General features: G+C 41.7%; 2 protein-coding genes across 4 annotated transcripts in view; one reads left to right on the top strand and one right to left on the bottom strand.

The window, feature by feature from the left end:
- LOC105671755 (uncharacterized) overlaps positions 1 to 22,802 on the top strand; it is a 139,632-nt gene that overhangs the window by 16,169 nt on the left and 100,661 nt on the right. For both annotated transcript variants that reach the window (XM_067353018.1, XM_067353017.1), the window contains exon 3: positions 1,858 to 2,168. In XM_067353018.1, coding sequence (XP_067209119.1) covers positions 2,048 to 2,168 — 121 coding nt within the window. In that variant the 5' untranslated portion in view covers positions 1,858 to 2,047. The remainder of the gene's footprint in view (positions 1 to 1,857; positions 2,169 to 22,802) is intronic.
- The window catches only part of Tdg (Thymine DNA glycosylase), a 109,328-nt gene that overhangs the window by 7,119 nt on the left and 79,407 nt on the right, over positions 1 to 22,802 (bottom strand). For both annotated transcript variants that reach the window (XM_067353019.1, XM_067353020.1), the window contains 2 exons: positions 4,848 to 4,997; positions 218 to 360 (listed from right to left, as the gene is read on the bottom strand). In XM_067353019.1, coding sequence (XP_067209120.1) covers positions 218 to 360; positions 4,848 to 4,997 — 293 coding nt within the window. The remainder of the gene's footprint in view (positions 1 to 217; positions 361 to 4,847; positions 4,998 to 22,802) is intronic.

Raw genomic sequence — 22,802 nt, 5'->3', positions numbered from 1 at the left:
TTGATAATAATATTGTATAAATATTGAACCCATTGTATTTAAAACTATATCGATTTCGATATTCCGAATAACACAAGAAGCAAATGTCATAAAGATGCGAAAAAGATATTCCAATTCCTTAGAATTTCTTTACACGTCTTCTTTTTCGAGCAATTCTTCTACTTTTACGTTATTCAAAATATAAAAAGTGAGGAATAATGTAGCTAGGTTGTTTTACCGTATTTGTGCCGTCCACCAGGTTTGGCTGTCTCCCGAATCCGAACTCCTTCTTCCCCGAGAACACTTCGTATATTAATTTGCCGTTGAACACGGCAATTTTTGGCTTATACTTTCGTAATTTCTCGAGCAGAATGTGGCTACCTGCAAATGTAAACAATAATTACTGTTTTTATTCTCGTTAATATTAAAAGTAGTCACGTATGTTAAATTTTAAATATTAATAATTATATTATTATTTATATCGATAATTTATATATACATATGTATATAAAATATTCTATTACACGATAAACATCACATGACAAATAATGTAAGACAGAACGCCGAGAAGTCTGTACAGTATAGTCATATCGATATGTATACATATAAACATATATTGTTTATAAATATAAACAATCAAGTACAATCGAATTTAAAAGTATATTGAAAAAGATATAACTGCTACACGTTGGAAAAACTTTTTAAACAAGCACAATGTATTTTTTTATTGGTTTTAAAATAATATTTCAAATTTCTTACAGCTCTATTAAAGTTTTTATGTTCTCAAACTAGTCTTTCTTACATCTTAAAAAAAATAACTTTTTGTATTTGCATTTTTTCCAATTTCTTTTTTAAGGCTTGAATTATTAGAATTCTTTAAATTAAAGAGTCGTCCATTTATTGAAATGATAAAGTCATTTAAATTTGTTTAAGTAATGTTTTTTCCATATCTCTGCGATTCTCACTTTTTCCAACGTCGATTAACGTTAACTGACGGTTTCAATTTGTTAATAGAATTGCTAACATGAAGAATAAAATATCACCATTAAAGGTAACAAAAATTTAAAATCTTTTTCTTTTTTAATGACAATATTTCATTCATATTGGCAATTTTATCGACAAGTTGGAACCTTCGGTTAAAGTTAACCGACGTTGGAAAAAGTGGCCCTCAGCTACCTTTCGTGTCTTTTTCCTTTATTTTCTGAGCTGTTACGCGTGCCGGTTAACGCAATAAGTGTATCGGTGAAAACCTTAAATGTTACCGCGACCGTGCACTAATTTCATTTGAAGCGGCGAGTAAAGTGTCCAACGCCAATACTCTGTATCCACTTTCATGCTTCCGGTTTCACATTAATTTACCGAATATCTTATTTTGGGGTAAAGGCCATTGGCTATTCTCGGTACTCTAAAATGTTCAGGATATCATGTTAATGTCATAGACGAATTTCCCGCGAGAAAGGGAAACTGTAATTTTAACACGAAGATGTCGGGAAACTGACATGAGTGAATGGTATATTAATTATTGAATTACTCTCGCTTGCCTTTCTGATAAATAACATGACACATATATTCGGAGCAATGGTTCTCGGAAATTGAAAATTATTATTCTAAAATAAATTGGAGCGGTGTGACTGAAAAACAAGCAAAAGACACATCAAAACAAAACCACTAAAAAAAAAAAATAGATTTAATAATAAAGAAAAAATAAAGCATTTAAAATTTTTATAAAGTGTTTACATAGCCAATTATAACTCCAATAACTATTATTAATTCACTAAGCGACATTTTTGTGGAATATATTCCGGATTTTAAAGTTTTCTGCGATAAATTAAATGATGAATTAAAAAAATTAAAACGTGTGACATTTTTCTGTTATAGATAAATCAAAATTTGCTGTAGGGCGACATTGTCAAACGGAGCGGTTCACAGCAGTGCATGTTACGATGTGTGCCTTTAGAACTAAAATAATTATCAAGTTGGCAGTACTGCCGCTTCCCGCGTCGCGTGTACACATGGCTGCGAGTCGCGTGTGATCGGCTGTGAGAGATCATTTTAGTTTGGAGCCTAAATGGAAAAAGTGCCGACCGACAGCCTATCTGCACGTGTTCATCCGGACAAGATGAGCTGGACTTCGACCGTGACCGAGGAAGGTCGCTTACTGCTCCAAATCAACCACGATCGTCGATACGGTGAGTGCTCTTCGATCACGATCCATGTTCATTTCGCGACGCCGAGCAATGTATTCGGATGATGCGTCTAACAGAGACGAATTGTAAGAAATGGCGTCGATAGAAATTTTTTCGGAATCATGTGTCGTCGATGACTTTTCTGGAAGTCGAAAATTTCGAATAAATTCGCCTTTTTCTTAAAAGCGAATGACATAACAAAGGGCATATCTCGAAAATATAACTGCAAATAATTATGTTTATAAAATCTAAAACAAAATAAAATTAGAAAAACTTTTCTTTTCCTCAACACAACTTAAGATACATTCGAAAAAAGACACTAAATCACTACTACGCTTATTTAACCTTTTTCATCATAACGCAACCGGCTTTTGTCTCGCGAGCATTATTACATTTGTTGTTAGTTGCACTTTCTGTGCTTTCTGAGAATTTTCCTCCTTTTTCTCCAATATCGGAATATATACTTATATTGTTCGCACAGCGTGTAACTTGAAGCAGGTAAAAGGAGCAGACCTATTATCTTACAAATTGGAAAAAAAACTTTGTTAAGACTTGTCATGAATTTGTAATCTCGATTAATAAAGCAATCATAGTGATCGATCATAATACCTTTTTCCATTAAGAAAAAAATCCAGTGTCAGTTTTGCCGAACCGGTTTTGAGACATGCTGTAGCGAACGCATAACGTAAATAGCATATTATTCAAGAAAAAAGACAGAAAGATCTTCATTGATTTGTCGGATGTTTCTTTCGACGAACCGGCGCCACGTAGCATTTGTTCCAGCATGCATTAACATGAATCAGTAGTTGCTTGTGAAAGAAAACACGAGAACATGGACGCTTCGAAACGTTAAAGTACCGTACGAACACGAGGCGATAATTTCGATTTTATTTTGTTGTACTCCGATAAATTAGCTGAAAAGATTTCAGAGTATATCTATCTTTGTTATCACGAGTGCACTCTATTTTGTTTTATTCCGTCGTTTATTAAGTCGAATCACACACGAATCATATGGATACTCGGTTAAAAAAAACGCGTGTCTTACACACTCAAACACAACACACATTTGAATAGCGAAACAAGAATTAACGGATGCGACTCGGCATCATGTGCTCTTTCTCTCTTTCTTTCCTTTCTCTCTCTCTCCCTCTCTCTTTCACAGCTGAAATTCGACATTTTAATACTCACGTGGCAAATTATTTAAACACTATAATTGTTGATCTTAGCGTTGATCTTATTGTTTTTTCCTTGATGTTAAACATATTTTTTAAACATTATTTAAAGATTTTTTCTTAAAAAGTTTTTTGTGAACTAGTTACAATTATTTTATAAGACTGATTCACCGAAATGACTATACACGAGGTCTTAAAATTATTTATCGTGATTTTTTTATCACGACGAATTATAATCGTCGTGATAAAAATCGTCGTATTAGTGTATTTATTTTAATGTTTTATGCACTTTTATGTATAATGTTAATATGTGTTGAATTATTCGATACTATTCAGAATTATTTTGGAAATTTAAGGTTATGGTAAAACTTTTGTGACTGAATTGAATACTTTGAACACACTAAAGTCATCTACATAAAAGATGTAGCAACAGGGGAAAATTACACGGTTTTTTCTCGCTGGCCAATCAGCTTTTGCTTTTAAAGAATAATGTAGACGATTGGCTGCCCCACCATTTTCCAACATCTTGCTACATCCTTTGCGTACGATCGGTCTCGTAGAAATCTAGGTACTAAGCCACAGAATGGCGTACCTTAGAAAAGAGAGAGAGAGAGAGAGAGAGAGAGAGAGAGAGACAGAGAGACAGAGAGACAGAGAGAAAGAAAGAAAGAAAGATAGAAAGAATGGCCTTTGTAGTCCTTAGGTTTGTAGACCTTAAAGATCTTGTAGAAATAAGTAAGCGATAGAATTTTTAAAGAGTAAACGAGCCAGACAAGATCGAAAATATTCGAAAATATTCGAAAATATAAGTCTGCGGTCAATCGGTTTGTTTCCTATCTAAGTTTATGTTTTCGTAGGTGACCGTAATAGAGTGCTATATTGCTGTAACGATAATAGCATATATAGAAATCTTATCAGTCCTTAGCTAAACGTTTCTATTAAGTCGTGTAGATTCGTGGGAAACAGTTTTCGTAAATAGTAAGTAGTATTTACGAAAATATTAATTGTTTTAAGATTTGGACTTTATTTTAAGATGACATAAGATGACGATGTATAGAACGTTTTAGATTCAACGAACTATTTTTTCCCTCACGGGTACTTAAAACAAATTTATAGGCAAAAAACAATATGACGCATTTAAAACATCTGGTAGACATTTCGATAGATTAACCTTATGAAATAATTTTAACAGATTTAAAACAGATTTTTTAAGTAATTTTTTATTTAAACATGTCTAATATGTAATGACGCGTCTGTATTGAATATGGATTAAAATTCGTACTCGTAAATATTAATTGGGATAAAATATTCTATATTTTATTCTCACATGATAAAATATAAATATTGTGAAATATTATATGATGAGAATATATATAATTCAAAATTCTAATTAATTTTTTCGCGAATTTTGTCGGAGCGTCATCGGTTTATCCAACAATTATCTTCGACCGAGATTTCGTAATTGTCTCGTTGCTTATTCGAGAGGACTAAAAATGTCCGGCGTACTGACCTTCTTTAATTTCTTTTCTTGTGAGATCTGCGCTGCCTTTCGTCGCACGTGCTACCATATTTGTAAAACCGATGCCGAGGCGCAAAAGCTTGTAATCGTCGTCCGCTGTCAAGGGTTCGGGTGTGAGACCACTTAGGTGTAGACATTTCCCTGAAAAGAGAAGAACAATGAGAATAATTATTTAACTGTACAAATTGAACACAACAATAGTCGCTTTTGCAATCGTAATGAACTTCATTATTTCAGGTAATGAAGCGTGAATTTTTGAATTAACTCTGATGATTAATTTAAAATTTGTGAGCAGAATTAGATTTTCGAATAAAATACATTATTAAATTTAAGACATTTTCTTTGTAGTTTTTACGTCTTGTGTAGCAATATTAACCATGGAAAAAATTAAAGCACAAAATTATTAACATGTACAGTTGAGCATGTTATACGCATCGTCGAGGTACATGAGCGCTTTTAAAAATTTTAATGAAATTGACATCCCCGATATTGCGCGATCCATTTTTAATTTTAATTACATAATGTTAAGCATTAAATTGCTTACTTGCGGCACCATTACAACGAAACGTATAATTGCAGTCGTCGCGTGAACGGCCAAATGACTTCGCAAAGCTATTGTTCCACGCGAAATACTCCGTATTTTGTTAATAGGCCGCGCTCCACTATTTATATCCCATTAAATAAACGATCTAAATTTTCTGATAGGCATAATAAAGCCTCGGCTCGGCGAGGCTTTCGCGCGGAGATAATGGAATTGTTAGAACAGAAGCGCAGCGTATCTATTGTAATAGAAATGACAACCATTGTTGTTTCTATTGTCGATGGTTCGTGCCAGTATCATTTCGCTCGGATTACTAAAATCATCATCATTAGTTTTATCATCAAGCTTACATTAATTTAAGATACATTTTAATTTGACAAACAATGTGATTTCGCTGATCAGGAGCAATATAAAAAGCCTTTTATTTTAAGTAGCTGTTCAAAGATTGAATTTTGTTTATCCGGTTTTGCAAATAATTGATCCAATTACTGTCACTCTTAAATGGTAACAATGCTAAGCATTCTTAAATAGAGATTAAGTTATTGGCATTCTATTATTATTTCTGCATTCTTTTATTATTTCTGCGCGATGAGAGACGCAGCGAGGCCAAATTGGGATATATTGTACGATTGCTTATCTTTACGTCAAATTATATAAAAAATGCAAATACAGAGAGAAAGTTCTACTTTCATGAAGATATAAATTAATCTCGTGCAAGATGCACAAACGATTAGCGGTTGACCGCTTGAATGTTATAACAGCAGCGAGCGTCAATTAGCGTTGCGAATCGTAAATTTCCATTGTATAAATAATAAATAGCGCGTATAAATAGCATACAAACAACGGTAAATCGTACGGACGACAATTCGTTCTAAATATTGACGTATGAATGCTTGGCAAACGCGCGCGATCGTTTATTTCGTATCGCGAAAGCAAACACGGCGCTTAACGCCGACATTCAAAAGGCACTCTCGCCGATTTTCCCGCGATTATGCAGATCAGCAATGTGTGCGGAAAATTCAAACGATCGTTTTTACGGCCGCCCCGGATGAGCGAGTAAGTTGCTTGTTGTTAAGTAATCCGCCGGGAGTTTTGTTTTCGACGTTTCCGCGAAACTGCATGGTGCATTATCGCGACAATTTGGCGGCTAAATGCTAACGGCGACGCTTTGCCGGGCGGAGCACAAGTGTTACAAAGGTGGAAACGGCGGGAAAGGATTAAACAGTTCGGGTCAGGCGCGGTTGGTCGGTTCTTTCTACTTTGCCGCATAAAGTTGGATTATATGAGAGTTCACCTTGTTCCGTCCGCGCGCGGTCAGAAATAATTGCTCTCGCCGCTCCTGGAAGTTGCTTCGGTGACTACAAATGAATTATTTACACGTTCAAGTCCCTCTGTAATCTCTTTGCGCGTTACGCCTTGTCGCACAGTTAAATATCTTACATGCTATGCTAATCACATATTGCAATGACTTGGAGATTGAAGCTCAACTCTAATTAAAATATGCAAATATAGAAATGTTATTTATGTTGCAAGGCGAGATATCTGCAAAATAATATACGATCGTATTACACAATTTGATTATTTTGAAGTATATCAGAAAATAAAAATACAAAGTTTCCCCCTTCTTGTGTAATAGTGGCGAGCGTGAAGAGTAAAGTCCCTTAGTTACCGTGCGGCTATTTAAAGGTTAACATTTAAAAAAGGCAATAAAAACGTTTAAAATTAAAACCCTTCCGCGTTTGCGCCACGTCGATAATAAATTTATTATCGAGAAACGCCGCAACGCCGAAGCAATAAGCGTCCCTTCGCGCACAAGAAAACGGACCAGATAAATCTTTTACCGCTTCACAGTGCGGGCGCGCACACAGAGACGTCCACACGTGTTTCGCGTACACGTGGGGGCGAGACAACACCCCGGTGGCGCGAAATTACAGTCGTCGCCAAAGTCTATCCCGCGAGCGTTTACCCCCGGCAGTAGATAGAGATTTATGACGCGGCCTCGGGAAATTCTCTCTCGCCGCTTTACTCCAGTGGCACCGACCTACAACGGGCGCGCGCCGCGTCGGCACGACCTTGGAGAACTTCGGAACAAAGTTAAACGCTCGTCCGCGGCCGTTGCACGCTTTCCGGTGCAACGTGCCCGACCTCCAAGTCCGCGGGAAAAGGCACGAACCGCACGCGCGTGTGTGTAATGTCGGCTCTAAATTACGGAGATTGCAGTCCCAAACTCGGCCAGAATTTTTGTTTCTTGATGAAAAAAAAAAAGATTGTAGATTCATTCGTAACAAATATGATTCTAAAATTTAAGCGGTAAGAAGAACTTGAATGAAAAGCCAACTGAACGCGTGTGAATTCAGTTAAAATCATATTTTTAATAGAAACTTTAGTGCATCTCAGTTACTTATGTTTCTTTTATCTACGTGTCTTTTCTTTTATCGAGGACTTAAAAATATCTCGCAGAAATGTTTGCACTGCTGATGAGCAATACTCGCGAGCTTACTCGTGGTTTAAAGTTCGTCGCGACGAGGGGGCGCGCGGGACCATAAGAAGGAGACTAACGGCCGATCGAACAAACTTTATCGGGGCGAAATGCGACCCTCCTCCGTCATTCACGACGCTAACCTAACCCAACTTGACTTCGCTCGACCTTCCCGCTTCACCGGGTGCTTTATGGTGTTTCGAGCGAGGGTGTGAAAAGTGTGTTTTCCTATACGCCGATGGAAAGCAAATGCGCTTGTTTCCGCGCCGCGCCGCCCGATCGGTCGGGGCCGTCTGTAAATTGTGATTCGTCTCTGATACGGACGTAATCGGTGTGGAACGTGAAATCCTACGCGATCTCGGGCACGAGATTTTTTCCGCGGCTGAGAAATTGCGGTTGTTTATGGGAAATTTGAGAATCTCCCGAGCGGAAAAGAACAGCCAAAAACGTAAAACACTTCTGTTACGGGCATTCTTTTTGAGTTATGCCTCTATAAAACGGTATTCTGGTTCACATGTTATGTTATTACTGCTAAGTTATCGGAAAGTTATTGCCAAGTTACTATTTTTGAAAATTGTTGTGACTAACGCATTAATAATATCAGTTTTAAAGATGCATTTAATCGTCAATATAAAAATAAAAAGATGCAAGAGATATTTAAATTTTTTAAACATCTGATAAATCCACAAATAAAAATGCGAAAATGTGCGAGGATACATGTCATAAATATTAATATTAATGCAAATATTTCTCTGTAATGGAACCATTAGTTTTCGTAAATTATTTACGTATATATTTTTACCGCATATTTTTATTAATGGATATCTCTGAACCATGATGCAACTCGATACATAATCAATATACAATATATGAGATCTGAAGATAATATTTCCAATCTGAAAACCGAAAATATTCGAATAATTAATTTTAGTATGATTTTATTTAGTATCACGAAGTAATCACATAACCGATATCCGCTGACAATCGTAGGAAATATTAATTGCAATTGTAATTCTCCATAAATCCATATACTCCAGTTTCCTTTCGCCCATATATATTCATTTTCTACAATAATAATCCCAAATATATTTTACGTGATCTGTTGGAAATAATTCACATTCAAGAATATAATTAAGAATTCAGTTAGCTTTTTTTCTTTACGAAGAAAATAGAAACACACAACAGAATTAAATGGGTCTCCGAGGATATCCGCAACAAGTATTTTCTTGGCTTTAAAATGATTTAAAAACTCCAGGTTACGATACAGCAGTCAAAACTCTTCGCGTCGCGCCAAACTTTCCGAACTTTCGGGCCGCGGTACGTCCGACTTAACTCGTTTTATGGAGTTCCGGGCATCAGAGAGCGCAACAGGACCTTCCGTATCGCATTTTTCTTCTCACCCATTTCTACCCCACCCTCCTCCGGGGATCTCGTACTCGGCACGAGAGGCGCGGCGAACAACACGGTCGGGAAGAAATATCGCTCTTGATATTTTTCTAATGCATGGCAACTCGACCCTCCTTCTTCATTTCCAGGCAACGGCAACGACACGCGAGGGAACCGCAACAATCCCGGCTATCATTTAGTGCGAAATGTACAATTCATAATCTGAACGACCGCTAAATCGTTACAATTATACGCGGATTGTTCGCAATTGTGTAAGAACTTGTGACGCCAGCAAAATAAATAATCGCGATTTCTTCCTCCAACTTTTCCTTTCGCCAACCTATACCGAGGCTTTCCGTTAGACAAGGAAATGATTTTCAATATACATAACGCCATTTATGTTTATTAAATATAATTTCAGTTTACACGACGCCGCTATTTTTTTATCGCATCATAAATTTATGAACGCTCTATACAGATCCATATAAATCTATCTCACTTCCGGCACACATGTTAATCACCGTTGGTGAAATCCAACGAGCATTGTTAGCCTCTGCGCTTTATCAAACGCGCGAATTCCTCGATCGACGAGTATATTCGCGCTCGGAACGGCGTGAAATCGACACGGACGATCTTCCTCGCTGGCCGCTCGCGCGAGCGGCGGAGCCGCAACGAACGGTGGTGGCTGCGACTATCGCAAATTTCTCAAACCTCCATTGACCTAGATTTTCGTTCCTTTTTTTCCTCTTGGATTCTGAATGAACGGTTTGAGTTGGTGGCGGCGGTGAGCAACGAGGCGGCGGCAAGAGAGAAAGAGAGAACGAGAGGACAAGAGAGAACGAGAGAAAGAGAGAGAGAGAGAGAGAGAGAGAAAGAGAACAGAGAGAGAGAGAGAGAGAGAGAGAGAGAGAGAGAGAGAGAGAGAGAGAGAGAGAGAGAGAGAGAGAGAGAGAGAGAGAGAGAGAGAGAGAGAGAGAGAGAGAGAGAGAGAGAGCAAGGGAGAGGAGGGATATACACGATGGGGGTAGAGAGAGAGATAGAGAGTGAGTGAGATGAGGGTGGCGGGCAGGGGAGAAGCCAGGTGAAAATCGATGCAACCGAGAGAGACCTGTGCGTGGGTAACGCGGGAGACCGCGCCTGGAAAATCAATTTTCAGGGTTTTCCAGGACGAAGACCCGTCGGCGGCGACCTAGGAAACGGTCGAGCGTTCTGACGTTTCTCTCTTTTCTCTTCGCCGCCTGTGTCTCGATGAAGGTGCGAGGAAAAAGGGCACGGGGGAGGAGGGAAGAGAAGGCGGCGGGTATATCTCAGTGCCACAATTTGCGAACGAGCACGTATTACATCCAGGTGTGCTTAATGATATCCCCGCGCGCGAAAGTCTCAAGACGCCGGGTGTCTCCTTTTTTTTTTTTTTTTTTTTTTTCCTTTCCTTTCTCCCGCTCGGTGTCGTCGCCGCTTCTCCGAGTAATTTCAGTTTTTGTGCTCCCACGCGCACACGGCCGAGGATATTTTTTAATTAAAAACGCGCTGAGAGCGAGGCCGCGGCTCGGCGTTATGCGAATTCGGTCGCTGCTCGCGCGCACGACTTTGAAGCGACTCGCCTCGTCCGATGCGAGCCCGCGCGTCCGGCTGTTAAAACGAGATAATAGGGAGAAACGTCCTTCCGGGACGATTCAAGCGGGAGATCTTCAGCGACGCGACGCTCGCTAGGGTCCGCCCTGCGTCTCACAGTAATTCCACCGACGTCTCTGTTATCCGAGACACAATGAGATACAGTTTCACAAAGGCGCCGACGGTAAGAAACGAGCGCTTCCTGTGTATAATCGTCATTCGATAGCCAACATAGTGCTTTCCTTCTGAACACTCTTCAAGCCCTTCGAATAACCCTAACCTACTGTCCATCTAACACATCCTTGAGCACTTTATCGCCATCTTCTGTTTTACTTGGGGAAAGATTTGATCGTATTAAGCAAGTGACTTAAATAGCCTCTGGTTTGCCGATTTCGTATTCTCCTTTTCTAAATTATAGCTAAAATGTAAAATAAAAGTATGGAGAATAAAATTAATGATTTAATTCAAGTTAGCTGAAATAACAACGATAAGAAAAAGTTCAAGTTTTATATCTTTAACTTGAGTGAATCATGTTGAATCATGCTCGAGAAAGAAAGACGCTCCCGTAAATCTCCGGAAATAAGATCCGGGCGGCGACCGGGTTTGAAATCTCAGCGTTGTATGCATTCGCGTAGTGACGGGGGGGGGGGGCTTTTTTCGTACGAAATTTCGAAAGGGGAGACGGGAAAAAGAGACACAAGGCACGAAATTCTAGGGAGGTAGCGAACGTGTACGGACTGTAAGCTGCTATCGAGCGGATAGGCGTGCGACAACCCCTCTCCCTTCACCGTGCCCCCCTCGGCCGTTCCCCGAGTTCCCTTTTTCCTCCTGCTCGCCACCCTCCATCCACCCCCTGTCCTCCCTGTCCGCCCACCACCTCCTCCTCCTCCTCTTCGTCCTCCTCCGCCCCTCTTGGACCGAGCAGCAGCGGCAGGGTGGTCGGTGGGTGGAAAAGGGTGGAGGCTGAGGCTACACGTTTTCCCACACTCGCCCTTCCCGCCCTCCCCCCCGGACCCTTCACTCTCCTCGCCATCCAACGCGGCACCCTTCGCCCATCTCTCGCCCTTGCTCGACCCAACCCCCCTCGCCCTCGCGCATCCCCTCGTTCTCGTCCCTCATCCTCACTCTCTCTCTCTTTCCCACAGCTCACTCACACAACCGCCACTCATTATAGTTACCACTACGCTGTCGTGTAGCCTCAACCTATACCTATACCTATACTACCCTCCTCCTTCTTCGCCACCTCCTTCGTTGCCACCTACGGCAACCGACCGCCAAAGGACGGTCTTGCGTCTAGTGATGGCCCTCGAAGCAATATCCACTCGCAATACTCGAGCGAAGCGCGAGCGAGCGCCACGGGTAGAATGTCGCGACGTAGCCCCGCGGACATCGCATTAACCCTATGACGCATTTTGGCGTTGTACGAAACGATACTTTTCTAGTTGAAGCCGTTATTCTCAAACATTATTCTCCATTTCAAAAGTTTTTGAACAAATAGAATAGACCTGTTATTTCAAGGCGAAGAGATTAATCGTACTGCTGTTAAGTGTAAGATGTGAGAGATTGTGAAAGATTGCAACACGTGTTGCAAGTAGTCGATACTTCACGCGAGGGTGTCATCGCCATCGCTACTTGCATCCCTCTTCACGTTTAGCTGACTACGCCGATCTTCGCATAGTCAATATTATGTCAGTTGCGCCACAAAGGTTGCTCATTTTGCATTACTGAAAGTATGAAGTGAGAAGATGTTAAGCAGCCTTCTGCTTCGCCTAGCAAATTTGTGATGTTCGACTTGATTCCGTACGACTCGAATAATACAAATAATTTCCATATTTAATACACAATGTAAACATCTTTTTATTTTGTATGTAATAATTTTTAATAGCAAAAGTATGAAATAAGAATGCGCGAAGGGTATAAACATTAACACGATGACAAGTTGACACGCGTGTAATCGCTTTTTCTTTCGTCTAAACAGCGTTAAGCTTTATCACCCATCGCAATTAATTTCAATACATTATAGCTCTAATTATTATCTCTCGTGTATCTGTTTATGTCAATAGTCGCGCGCAACCGGTCCGGGTGGTCACGATAATGACCAATAAATCCGCATATAAATTCTCAATGGATCGCAGCTCGACGGTTTGCTTACGTTTCCTTTCGTTTAGCGGGATTATACACGGTATACCCGACGCGTGCAGCCGCACGGCCGGCGGTTTACTCTCCTCTCTTTGCTGTTACGACGATAAATTACCCGAATCACAGAGAAAGAAAACACGGGAAACGAAGTGTACCCGCGAGTACTCATTCTCCGTATACCCGCCTGACCGCATTCCGACAATAATCACTTCATCCACCGTCTGAGCCGCGCGCGCGCGACGAATGGCGAACCTTAACTACTTTCCACTTACGATTTAATTTACCGGCGGCGTATCGTTTTATATGCCGCTGGGCAATTACGCGTCGTGCACCTCGTGAAAGATTTATCATCGCGCCTGGGAAAATTGAAATTACCGAAGCGTCTTTATGCGCTCGCATAAATAGAACGTGACTTATTGATTAGCAACTATGACGTATCGGATGTATATCGAATGTATCGCTTTCGTTCTTTTTTCTATCAATCTTTCACTTTTGCGCAATGTAAAGATAGAATAACAAGTTCTCTTTTCATGGAATTTCGAATTAGTCCTTTACTTTGACAAAATAATGCAAAACTTTGTCGCTAAACTCGTCAGAAGTAATAAAAATTGATTCGCATTAGCTAGATTTATTCCATGTGAAATTCGGTATTATGCGGCATAATTTGATTCGGCTACATAAACGTGTCGTGATACGGAATCGGATTATGCATTAGATTATATGCAAGATTTCGTTACGATTGCAATGAGACACGAAGAGGTTATTCGCGGAATGTGATAAAATCTTTCTCATAATAAGTTTCACAGGTGAAGCGCGACAACTGACATGTGTGAAATATTAAAAGATTCAGGGATCGTGCATAATTGAAGCGAACAAGAAACTTCTCTTGTGGCAAAACTTTGTTTTTTTTTTTTTATTTCTGATCTTGAATAGCGAAAAAGTACGATCGATCAACTTTCCCTAAAAACTTTCTACCTCCATTAGCAAAGTAATGCGAGAAGCGCGAGAAGAAAGCTCAAATAAAATATTGCACAAGTTTTATCCGTTATGTGGGTCGTTATCATCTAACGTCACTCTAAAACAACAACAACAACAGCAGCGGCAGCAGGCCGAGAACAGTTTGTGTTTCCCGTTGTACTTCACGTGTAACATCAGCCTTGAGGTTCTCACGTGCGACCATCGGCTCGCATAATCGATTATCGATAGGCGGCGGGGAGGATAATCTCGGTGCGAAAGCTCCGAGCGATGTCATGACCCCTTAAGAACGCTCTTCTCGTCGGGAAAAAAGTTTCTCCGATAGAAAACTTCGACCGAGTGCCGTGAACTATCGAACGCGACGGCCGGCTCGGGTAAAGGATTGCTGCGCGTGTATATATACGGCGGTTATAAAATAACCACACGACAATCTGGATCGGTTGAAAGCGATAAAAAAGTAAAATGTTTTATATTTGTGTGAAAACACTCCCCCGAATTGATATGGAAGCGAATTCGACTCGAAACTTTTATTTCGAAACACATCGCTGTGAAAAAAAAGTATAAAAATACAATTTTAAAGCGTGTGCGTGCACCATCGTTGTCTACTGCGCTGCGATGCGTACGACTCGTGAAACATTGATAACGTTGTCAGGAGAGATATTATTCCGCGTATCTTGCACTTAAACGCGCACAATTTTCCTTAGATTTATTGCGCATACGTGCTGCACAAGTATAATACGCCTCCGGAGATACGTATTCATAATATATTAGTCCGTGCTTTGTAGATTATAGATTTAACACAATTTTAAAAGTTGTAAAATGCAATTAGCCATTATTCATTACGTTTGTTTTGAACATTTCATTAAATACATACGTGCATTTTATTGAATACACATTTTATCCAATCATCCACGATATGTAATACAATGTATTTTCTCTAATAATATAAAGCTATCGCATTATTTCTCCATGGTTCAAAAATTGCGGGATATAACTGCATTGAAAAATTATAATCGGTGATGAGGATACGATATTTTAAAAATTGTCCATTTTTTTTTTTTCGATTGAACAAACTTTCGAATATATAATATTTTCGGATTCGTGAAACGAAATTATTTTCAGATTTATCTGTATTAATTTGGATTATAGTACGACACACACAGTACGACTGCAAATAATTTCAACTCAGACTTGCGAAGCAGTAAGGACGGCTTTACCTCCGAGCGACCCTGCGATTTCGCGCAGCTGTCGCGGACGATTCGCGCGCGGCCAATATTTCCCTCGGTAACGCCGGCTAGTTACCCTCGTTAGGTCGGTCGCGGCGCACGGCCAACTCTCCGAGGGTCTCTTACAACAAGTTGGACCTGCGGGGGTCGAGGTCGCCGTCGAGGGCGAGGGTGGTCGTTCGGTTCGCACAGCCGACCTGTGCGCGCTTGTGTACGCCGCGTCGCGTCGCGTCGCGAGAGACTTGGCTTGGCACGACCACGAAAAGTTTCGCCGGTCACGTTCAACTTTCGCGCACCGTTCGAAAAACCTCCTCTTTCTCTCCCTCCCGGCATCGCCGATGGCGAATTGGGTCGGCGACCGAGTGCCCCCGAGTGCCGTACCGTGTCGCAAACAGCCGCCGCCACCGCCGTCTCGATCGACGAGCGCCTTTGGCCGAGAAAAAGTTTTTCCTCCGCCGAGACTTTCGAGAGGCGATGACGACGACAACGAGCGAAACGGAGCCGCGATTCGTCACGGGATCGCTTCGCGATGCATTGCGCCTTCTCTCTCTCTCTCTCTCGAACGAACGAACGAACGAACGAAACTATTCGGCGGCGTTTCTTGAAAAGTTAAATGAGATGCGACGGAGACTTGTCAAATTGTAGAGAATTATCTTGTTATAGACGAGCTTTATTATAGTGACTCGTTTCGCAGGGACAATGAAGGTAATTGACGAGATGTTAAGTAATGAATTCGCGGTTCAATGTAAGGACAAAGATTTCCAAAGAAATTTACATAACAATGTGCGAAATTATGATTTCGCGGAAGAAATGATTTATATATCAATCTTCCGAGATGTGAATCATTCTGGATTGTAGTTAATTAAATTTTCATATAATTATAACTGACGTTGGTGACATAATGCATATCAATTATGCATTTTATTCTACTCGAATCATTGAATTTTCTAAATAATAATAATATTATTTTTAAGATAATGCTCGTGGTTGACAAATGGGCTTTTAATAATTAATTCTCTCATTTGCAGTGACTTTTTGTAGTTCCTATAAATTAAGATATTTATAATAATGAACGGATTACGAGAGCACCGTCTCCGATTTTAGCGCGATTTAAATTCCAGCTGCAGAATGCGGTTGACAGGGCTAAATAATAAAGTCGATCAATCAAGTTCAATTTTGGTGCCGTCCGAGTAACTTCGCGCGCGCGAAGTGGGTCATCGACCGAATATACTGCCCTACGAGAGTACGTCGCGTGTGCGTTCGACGTCCGTCACTGGCAAAGAAATATTTGCGCGCGACAAAAGCAAAATCTTCCGGAACGCGTCTCGTTTGGTTTTCCATTTGCCGATTTTTTTTTTTTCACAAATCATGCGGGAATAATAAAAGCATAGTTCACAGCGAAGTCAACAATACGCCGGAAATATTTGCGAGGATGAAATATTCACGAAACTACCCGTTGCGCACATTTTGCATTGTGCGAAAAAATCTCCCGGTAGATTGGGTCGCGCAATCGATTGCGAGAGAGAAAGAGTTTCTCTGTTTGCGCCTTCGGGCGTAATCTTAGATCACCTCGAAAGTGTCGTGGTTCAGCGCTGCGCCGAGTTGGAGGGGAGGAGTGGTGTACAGAATTCATATCATAAAAAATATACTTGTAATTCAACATTATAATTAAAATAATGGGCGTAGGATACACAAGCCAATCATTTTGGAAGAAATCAATTAAATAATGCAATTACACGAATTATTATAAATAGTATTATGTAATTATATAATTTTCTTTCCAACTCTGATTTATTACCATTAATTACATATCAATTATTAGTAAATTTATATTAATATTTGTAATACATAAGAGTAGTCACATTTTCATCAATAGTAATTTTATCGTTGTTCAAAACACAACTTTAAATTTATGTCGTGCATTAAAGCGATTTTGAAAATTAGGTTGCTTTTTCTTGCGACTGAGAATATTTTATGAAAATATCGTGCGCGGTATTCTTTCTAATTTAGAGAGCTACAGTTTAAGTAATTTGGGCAAAGATGTTGGAATACGGTGTCGTAATCAGCAGAAAGCTTCCCGAGATGATAATCGCGCGAAGCGACGCGGCGGCGCGACGTGACGCGTTCAGCAATTCGCGCGGAATCACATCGTCGCCGGCGGGGAAATCTTCGACGAACCAGTTGCGTCCGTACCGAGGAGAAACTTTTTCCCCTTCAACACATTCCGGGAGATATAAACTGCGCGCGCGGGCGAGCGGCGGCGCGAAACTTCCGACCCTTAACCCGTTTTCAGATGTTCTCGAGTTCGCGGGTGGGAAGTTCGAAACTTTGCCGGGATGTCTTGCGCGGGTTACATTCAATCAAATATGCACGCGACTCCGCGGGTGCGAGGACAAAATCTTAATCGGAATCCTTTATATTTACACGTTTCGAGTAACCGCGTCAGCACTTGTGGCATAATTAATAATTCGCAGATGAATGAAGACATTATGGATTGCAGAGATGGGAGTTTTCATAGAGAATTTTCCAAGTTTAGCGTACAATTTTAACGTTATGTATGTTGTTTACACGGGATATCTGCAAAGTACCACATCTCGCTCTTAACTACAGTTTACCGAGTTTAGAATTAGGAGTAAAGGTTCTCTGAGCGAAAATTTAGGAAGAAGATCTAATTAGGAAGCTATTTAACATTGCAAATTAGAAAGTTCCTGGCGCGTTGAGTTTCAATGACGGAAGCAGATAACGAAATCTTATTTTTTACTTAATTTTAAGCGAACTTTGGCTGAAGAGAAGTTTAAGGCTTAATTAATCGAAATATTTAATGCGGCAAGCTGCTCAAATTTTTACCAGGAGGAAAGCTCTTTTAAATTTGTCATAGAAATTGAAACGCGATAGTTCTGAGACATCCTGTGTGTTGCTGCAAATGGATTGTATTATATATCCGCGGACGAGCGTTTCACGATGCGTATGTTATCTGCAGCAACATTGTGGTAACATGATTATAACACATTGTAAAATACGGTACATCGGTGTTGAACCGGACAAATGCGTGTAACAGATTCGCCAGCATGGAACGAGCCCGAGTGCATTTGAATTTGAATGCCGCGGAACTAGTTTACGCTTAACGTATCACAGCGACGCACTAAGAAGAATATGAGGTGATAAAGGGTGCGCGCGCGCGTGCAAAAAAAGTAACAGAAGGAAACGCCGAAGTAGAAATATGAATGAAGTTTCGTCAAGAGTGTATGAATTAACGAGCAGCCGCAATTATAATCCGCGAACTTTGCTGAACTTTAAATCCTAATTATAACTTCCACTTAATGATTTAATATACATAATTGAATTTCTTTAACGTTAAACAGATCTGCGTCACACGTAGATTGTTTTATGACGAGGAAGACGCGCAAGACAGATATAGAAATATATATTTCTCTCACATGATTATAATTCCTTGAAGAATACGACGTGAGCGTTATACATCCGCGGTGTGTCGTTGTCCTGCGCACTCCCGTCGAGCGTGTGCGAATTTGTCGGACAGTTTCACAGAAGTGATGGAGAGGTAGAGGGAAGTTTACACTGGGAGAAACGGTTTCATCTTCCGAGACGAAAAATCATCACGAGAATCAACAAGGTGAAACACTTATTTCGAGAACTCCACTGCGGGGATTAAGGAAGCAGCGATCGAAGCGTTAATCGCGCGGGTCCGCGGCGCGCGAGCGAGCGTACTTCCTCCTTACCGATCTAACGGGTGAATCACGGCCCCGTTAATCGACCCTACCGGCTCACCCCGAAATTACGGAAAAGAGCCGCGTCTCTCTCTTTCGCACTCACCCTCTCTCTCGCTCTCTCGCTCTCGCTCTCTCTCTCACCCTCTCTCTCTCTTTCCTCTTTATCTCTCTCTCTCTCTCTCTTTCTCTTTCTCTCTTCCCGCGTGTGTGTTTCGCCCCTATCCCCGATATATGTGGTCTCTCGACGTTACACCGCGCGCACCACCGGTGCACGACGCGCGTGATACTCGACTCGCGCGTTGTAATGGTCGATCGCGGCTTCGACCCTCTTCCGAGCCATCGAACGGCCCGAACGCGGTCGGATTTTTCGACGTTTACTGCCTTTAGGCCCCCTGGACCATGCGTCCGCACGCCCGCCGGCCCTCCGCCAACTCCCCCCTTCTCATCCCCCATGCACCCCCGGATACTCAAATTGACCCGTCGTGCTCGATCCATCCCCCCTCGCCACCCCGCCCCCTCCTCCGCCGTCCGCAGCGAGCAGAATCCCTCCCTTTCTCTCCGCCGCCACCACCGCGGCAGTTGCCACAGCTTCCAACCTTTTTACCCCTGTACCAACCCTGCTTTTTCCCCCGTTCCGCCCAGCCGCCCTCCTCGCCAACGCTGCCACCCCCTATCCCCCTTTTTATCCCGCTCTCCCTCGTGCGCACCACTCATTATAGTTTCTCCCTCCCTCGCCGCGCACTCCCTCTCTCACTCCGTCCGTCTGTCCATCTCGCTCTCTCTTTACCCCCTACCCCAGCACTGCCTCCACCTCCTCATCCACCGCCGCCTCCCGTCGCCCGCCTCAGCCACCACCATGCGCTCGCTCGCTGCTGCTCTCCCTTCCACCCTTACACGTCGCCCACCCTCCACCCGGTTCAACGCTCTACCGCAACCCTGGGAAAACCCTGGAAAATCCAGCGGCGTGCACCTAACTTCACCGTGGCGTATATATATGTGTGTATATATATGTATATATATTTATATATATATATGTGTATATGCATATATGTATAAGTACGTATATATGCCATACGCGCGCGTGCCCGTGACACACGCGAGCAGTAGGGGTTGCGTGTAGCTAACGGGTGTCCCGGTACCGCTGCCTTCTATCTGCGAAAGATCTATGATTGAGATTTTCTTCAACAAATATGCAAACGTGATCTAAGTTTATAATTGGTCGAAAAAAATGTTATTAATTTCACGCGGAGAAATCTTTCCGCGTCTTGATGTAAAAAATGCAAAACTTGTGTGAGAAAGGTATTGTCCGCTTAAATTTTCACGAAAGATTCTATTTCGCGATAATCGAAAATTTCTTAAATCGCAGAAGCGGCGCTGGTTCTCGAACACCCTGTATAAGCGGTGCTGCGTACACAGGCGCCGCGGGAGGCATGCGTAGGTAATAGGCATCGGCCAGGCTGTTAGCGCGAAAATTGTTTATTTAAAGCCCGAGCGGATGCACGCACGCACGGGGTATAGTCGCGCGTGCGCCGTGTCAGTCTGCACGCATCGGAAATTGCGTGCATAAGAAACGGATGTGAATGCGCGTGAAAATTGCAGTTTCCGCTCGCGTAAAGGTCCGTTTAATTCGCGGGGTTATCAGAGTTGTTGCAAGTCAGAGAAAACCCGGGGAGTGATTGGTAAAAATAGCAAAAAGCTATAAAAAAAAGTCAAAACAGCCGTGAAATATGGATGAAAATCTGGGAGATCGGGGAGAAAACTTTTGGAATTTTTTCGCCGCAGCGGACGAAGATGAGAGGATTAAGGGGCGATTTAATTGATAATTCCATTAAAAGACGAAGAAGTTAACGCGCGTGTACTCTTGACACAGTTCGGCTTTCGGTACATCCGGATTATAAGGGTCGCGCCGCACAACTGCAATTATATAATGCATCTATCTCTATTTGGACAGTGTGTCTCCGTTTATTTGTGCCCGCACAAATCAAATATTAACGGTCGCAATTGTCGCGCTTATTATTAACAGTGTATTGTTATTAACAATGTATAATTAATAGTACCGCACCTGAATTTACTTACGTTCCCCGATATCTTATATTGTCATTACGTTGGCACGGGCAAATATTTGATCGCGGTACGCTCGGCCGAAAGCAAACGCCTCCGGCTATTATGGCAGTGCAATAATCGGGCGCGTAAACCTGCAGGTAGCCGCGCGTTTATATTATATATTACGCTACGTTACATTAAGCATGTTGTATGCGTACAGCGCGCCCACCGCGCTGATAAGCGCGCGGACTCGTGCAGGTACACGTAAATCGGGGGCCCCGGCAGCGATACGCCGTGCATGGGGGCGCATTAATACGCGCGTGCTTGTCGTGCGTGCGTGCGCTTCGGCAGTTGCATCGAAGATAGCCGGAGTGATTGTTATTCATCGCCTGATCAAGCTGCGCACGAATCCAAGAAAGGCAGGGAAACCGATTTTGTTTAAACAGAAATTTCCAGCGGAACAATTAGCCCTTTTGATTAACGGGCCAACTATCGGATTGCTTTTATTTCATTTAAACATGCTTGAAATTTTGCATTTTGCTATTTGTGTCCCGTGTATTTTATAAATTTCGTGTTACATCGCATGCTCAAACATGTTTTACACATTTCACTGTTGAATTATATTTTATGAATTTTTGACTGATTAATAGTTTTCTATTTTTAATAGAAAAATTGTCAAGTCACGCGGGATGCGTGACACAAAGGACCCAATTATTTCGACACACTTTTCCCGCGCTTTTGCATGAAATTGATGAAGATTTTTATTATGTCCGTTGTGTCGCATATAAATCATATTAAAATATATTAATCGACGTTGCAAGCACGTCGGTAAAATAAACACACGGCGTACGTACGGCGCATGCACTGTATATTATAACTGTATAATGCTGTAGTTTTTACGCCCGTGCCGTGGGTGATTTATGCGCGTTGCAGCAGCGTTTACTGCGTGCTCATCGATGCAGGCTTTCGCGATTTCAGATCCCGGTGTTTCCCGATGCAGAAAAAAGCGCGAGATGAGGGCTCGAACGCGTCATGGGGGTCGCAAAACTCCCGCCGGTCTTTCCCCGGATTCGTGTGATTTTATCGCGCTCGCGAAGGGCGCTTCAGATTATTTACCAACCTCTGGTTATATTTGTCCAAGTTCCGATTATGCATTAAAAACGTGAAAATTGACTACTACTAAATCTATATGTCGCATTCTATGTTTTATACGCAGTGCGTGAACCCTCCGGTTTCCCGTTGTTTGCACCTTTTGTAAGTTCAGGGTCTAAGCGATAATCGCTTCTGGCATTCTCCTCCTTCTTTCACCTTTTTTTTTTTACACTGACTCTGATTTTCTCGTTGACTTGATAATTACTCTCCTCGAAGTGCACCTAAGACGAGGCGCGCGCGCAAAGCGCACTCGATTTTCCCGGTGCTCGGAGTATAACGTTATGCAATTTTATGCGGAAACTTCGAGACGCAAAGGCGAGGCTCGCTTGCAAGACTATGGTAATGGTGTGGGTTCGTTAGTGCCACGATTGTCGGACACATTGGCGCTCGTTTATACGGATGTTCGGAACTCGAATTGCGAATTCATGCCCGAGTAGTTGTACTCAGTCAGCGACTACGAGACTCTTCCTTTGCTCGTTTCTCACTTATTATTATGACTTCACAGCTTATCGCTTTTATTAAGAAACACTTTCTCTCTTTTTTTCTTCCTATTTATTGTCATAATTGTGCTGCTTTTGTTCAAGATACGAATTGAAAAGCAGATAATTTAGTCGTAATAATGAATAATTAACTCAATATCTATTTTGCTAATTAAGATCGTTATTT

The sequence above is a fragment of the Linepithema humile genome, chromosome 4 (assembly GCF_040581485.1).
Source record: "Linepithema humile isolate Giens D197 chromosome 4, Lhum_UNIL_v1.0, whole genome shotgun sequence".
Lineage (NCBI taxonomy): Eukaryota > Metazoa > Arthropoda > Insecta > Hymenoptera > Formicidae > Linepithema > Linepithema humile.
This window is presented reverse-complemented; position numbering and strand designations above follow the sequence as displayed.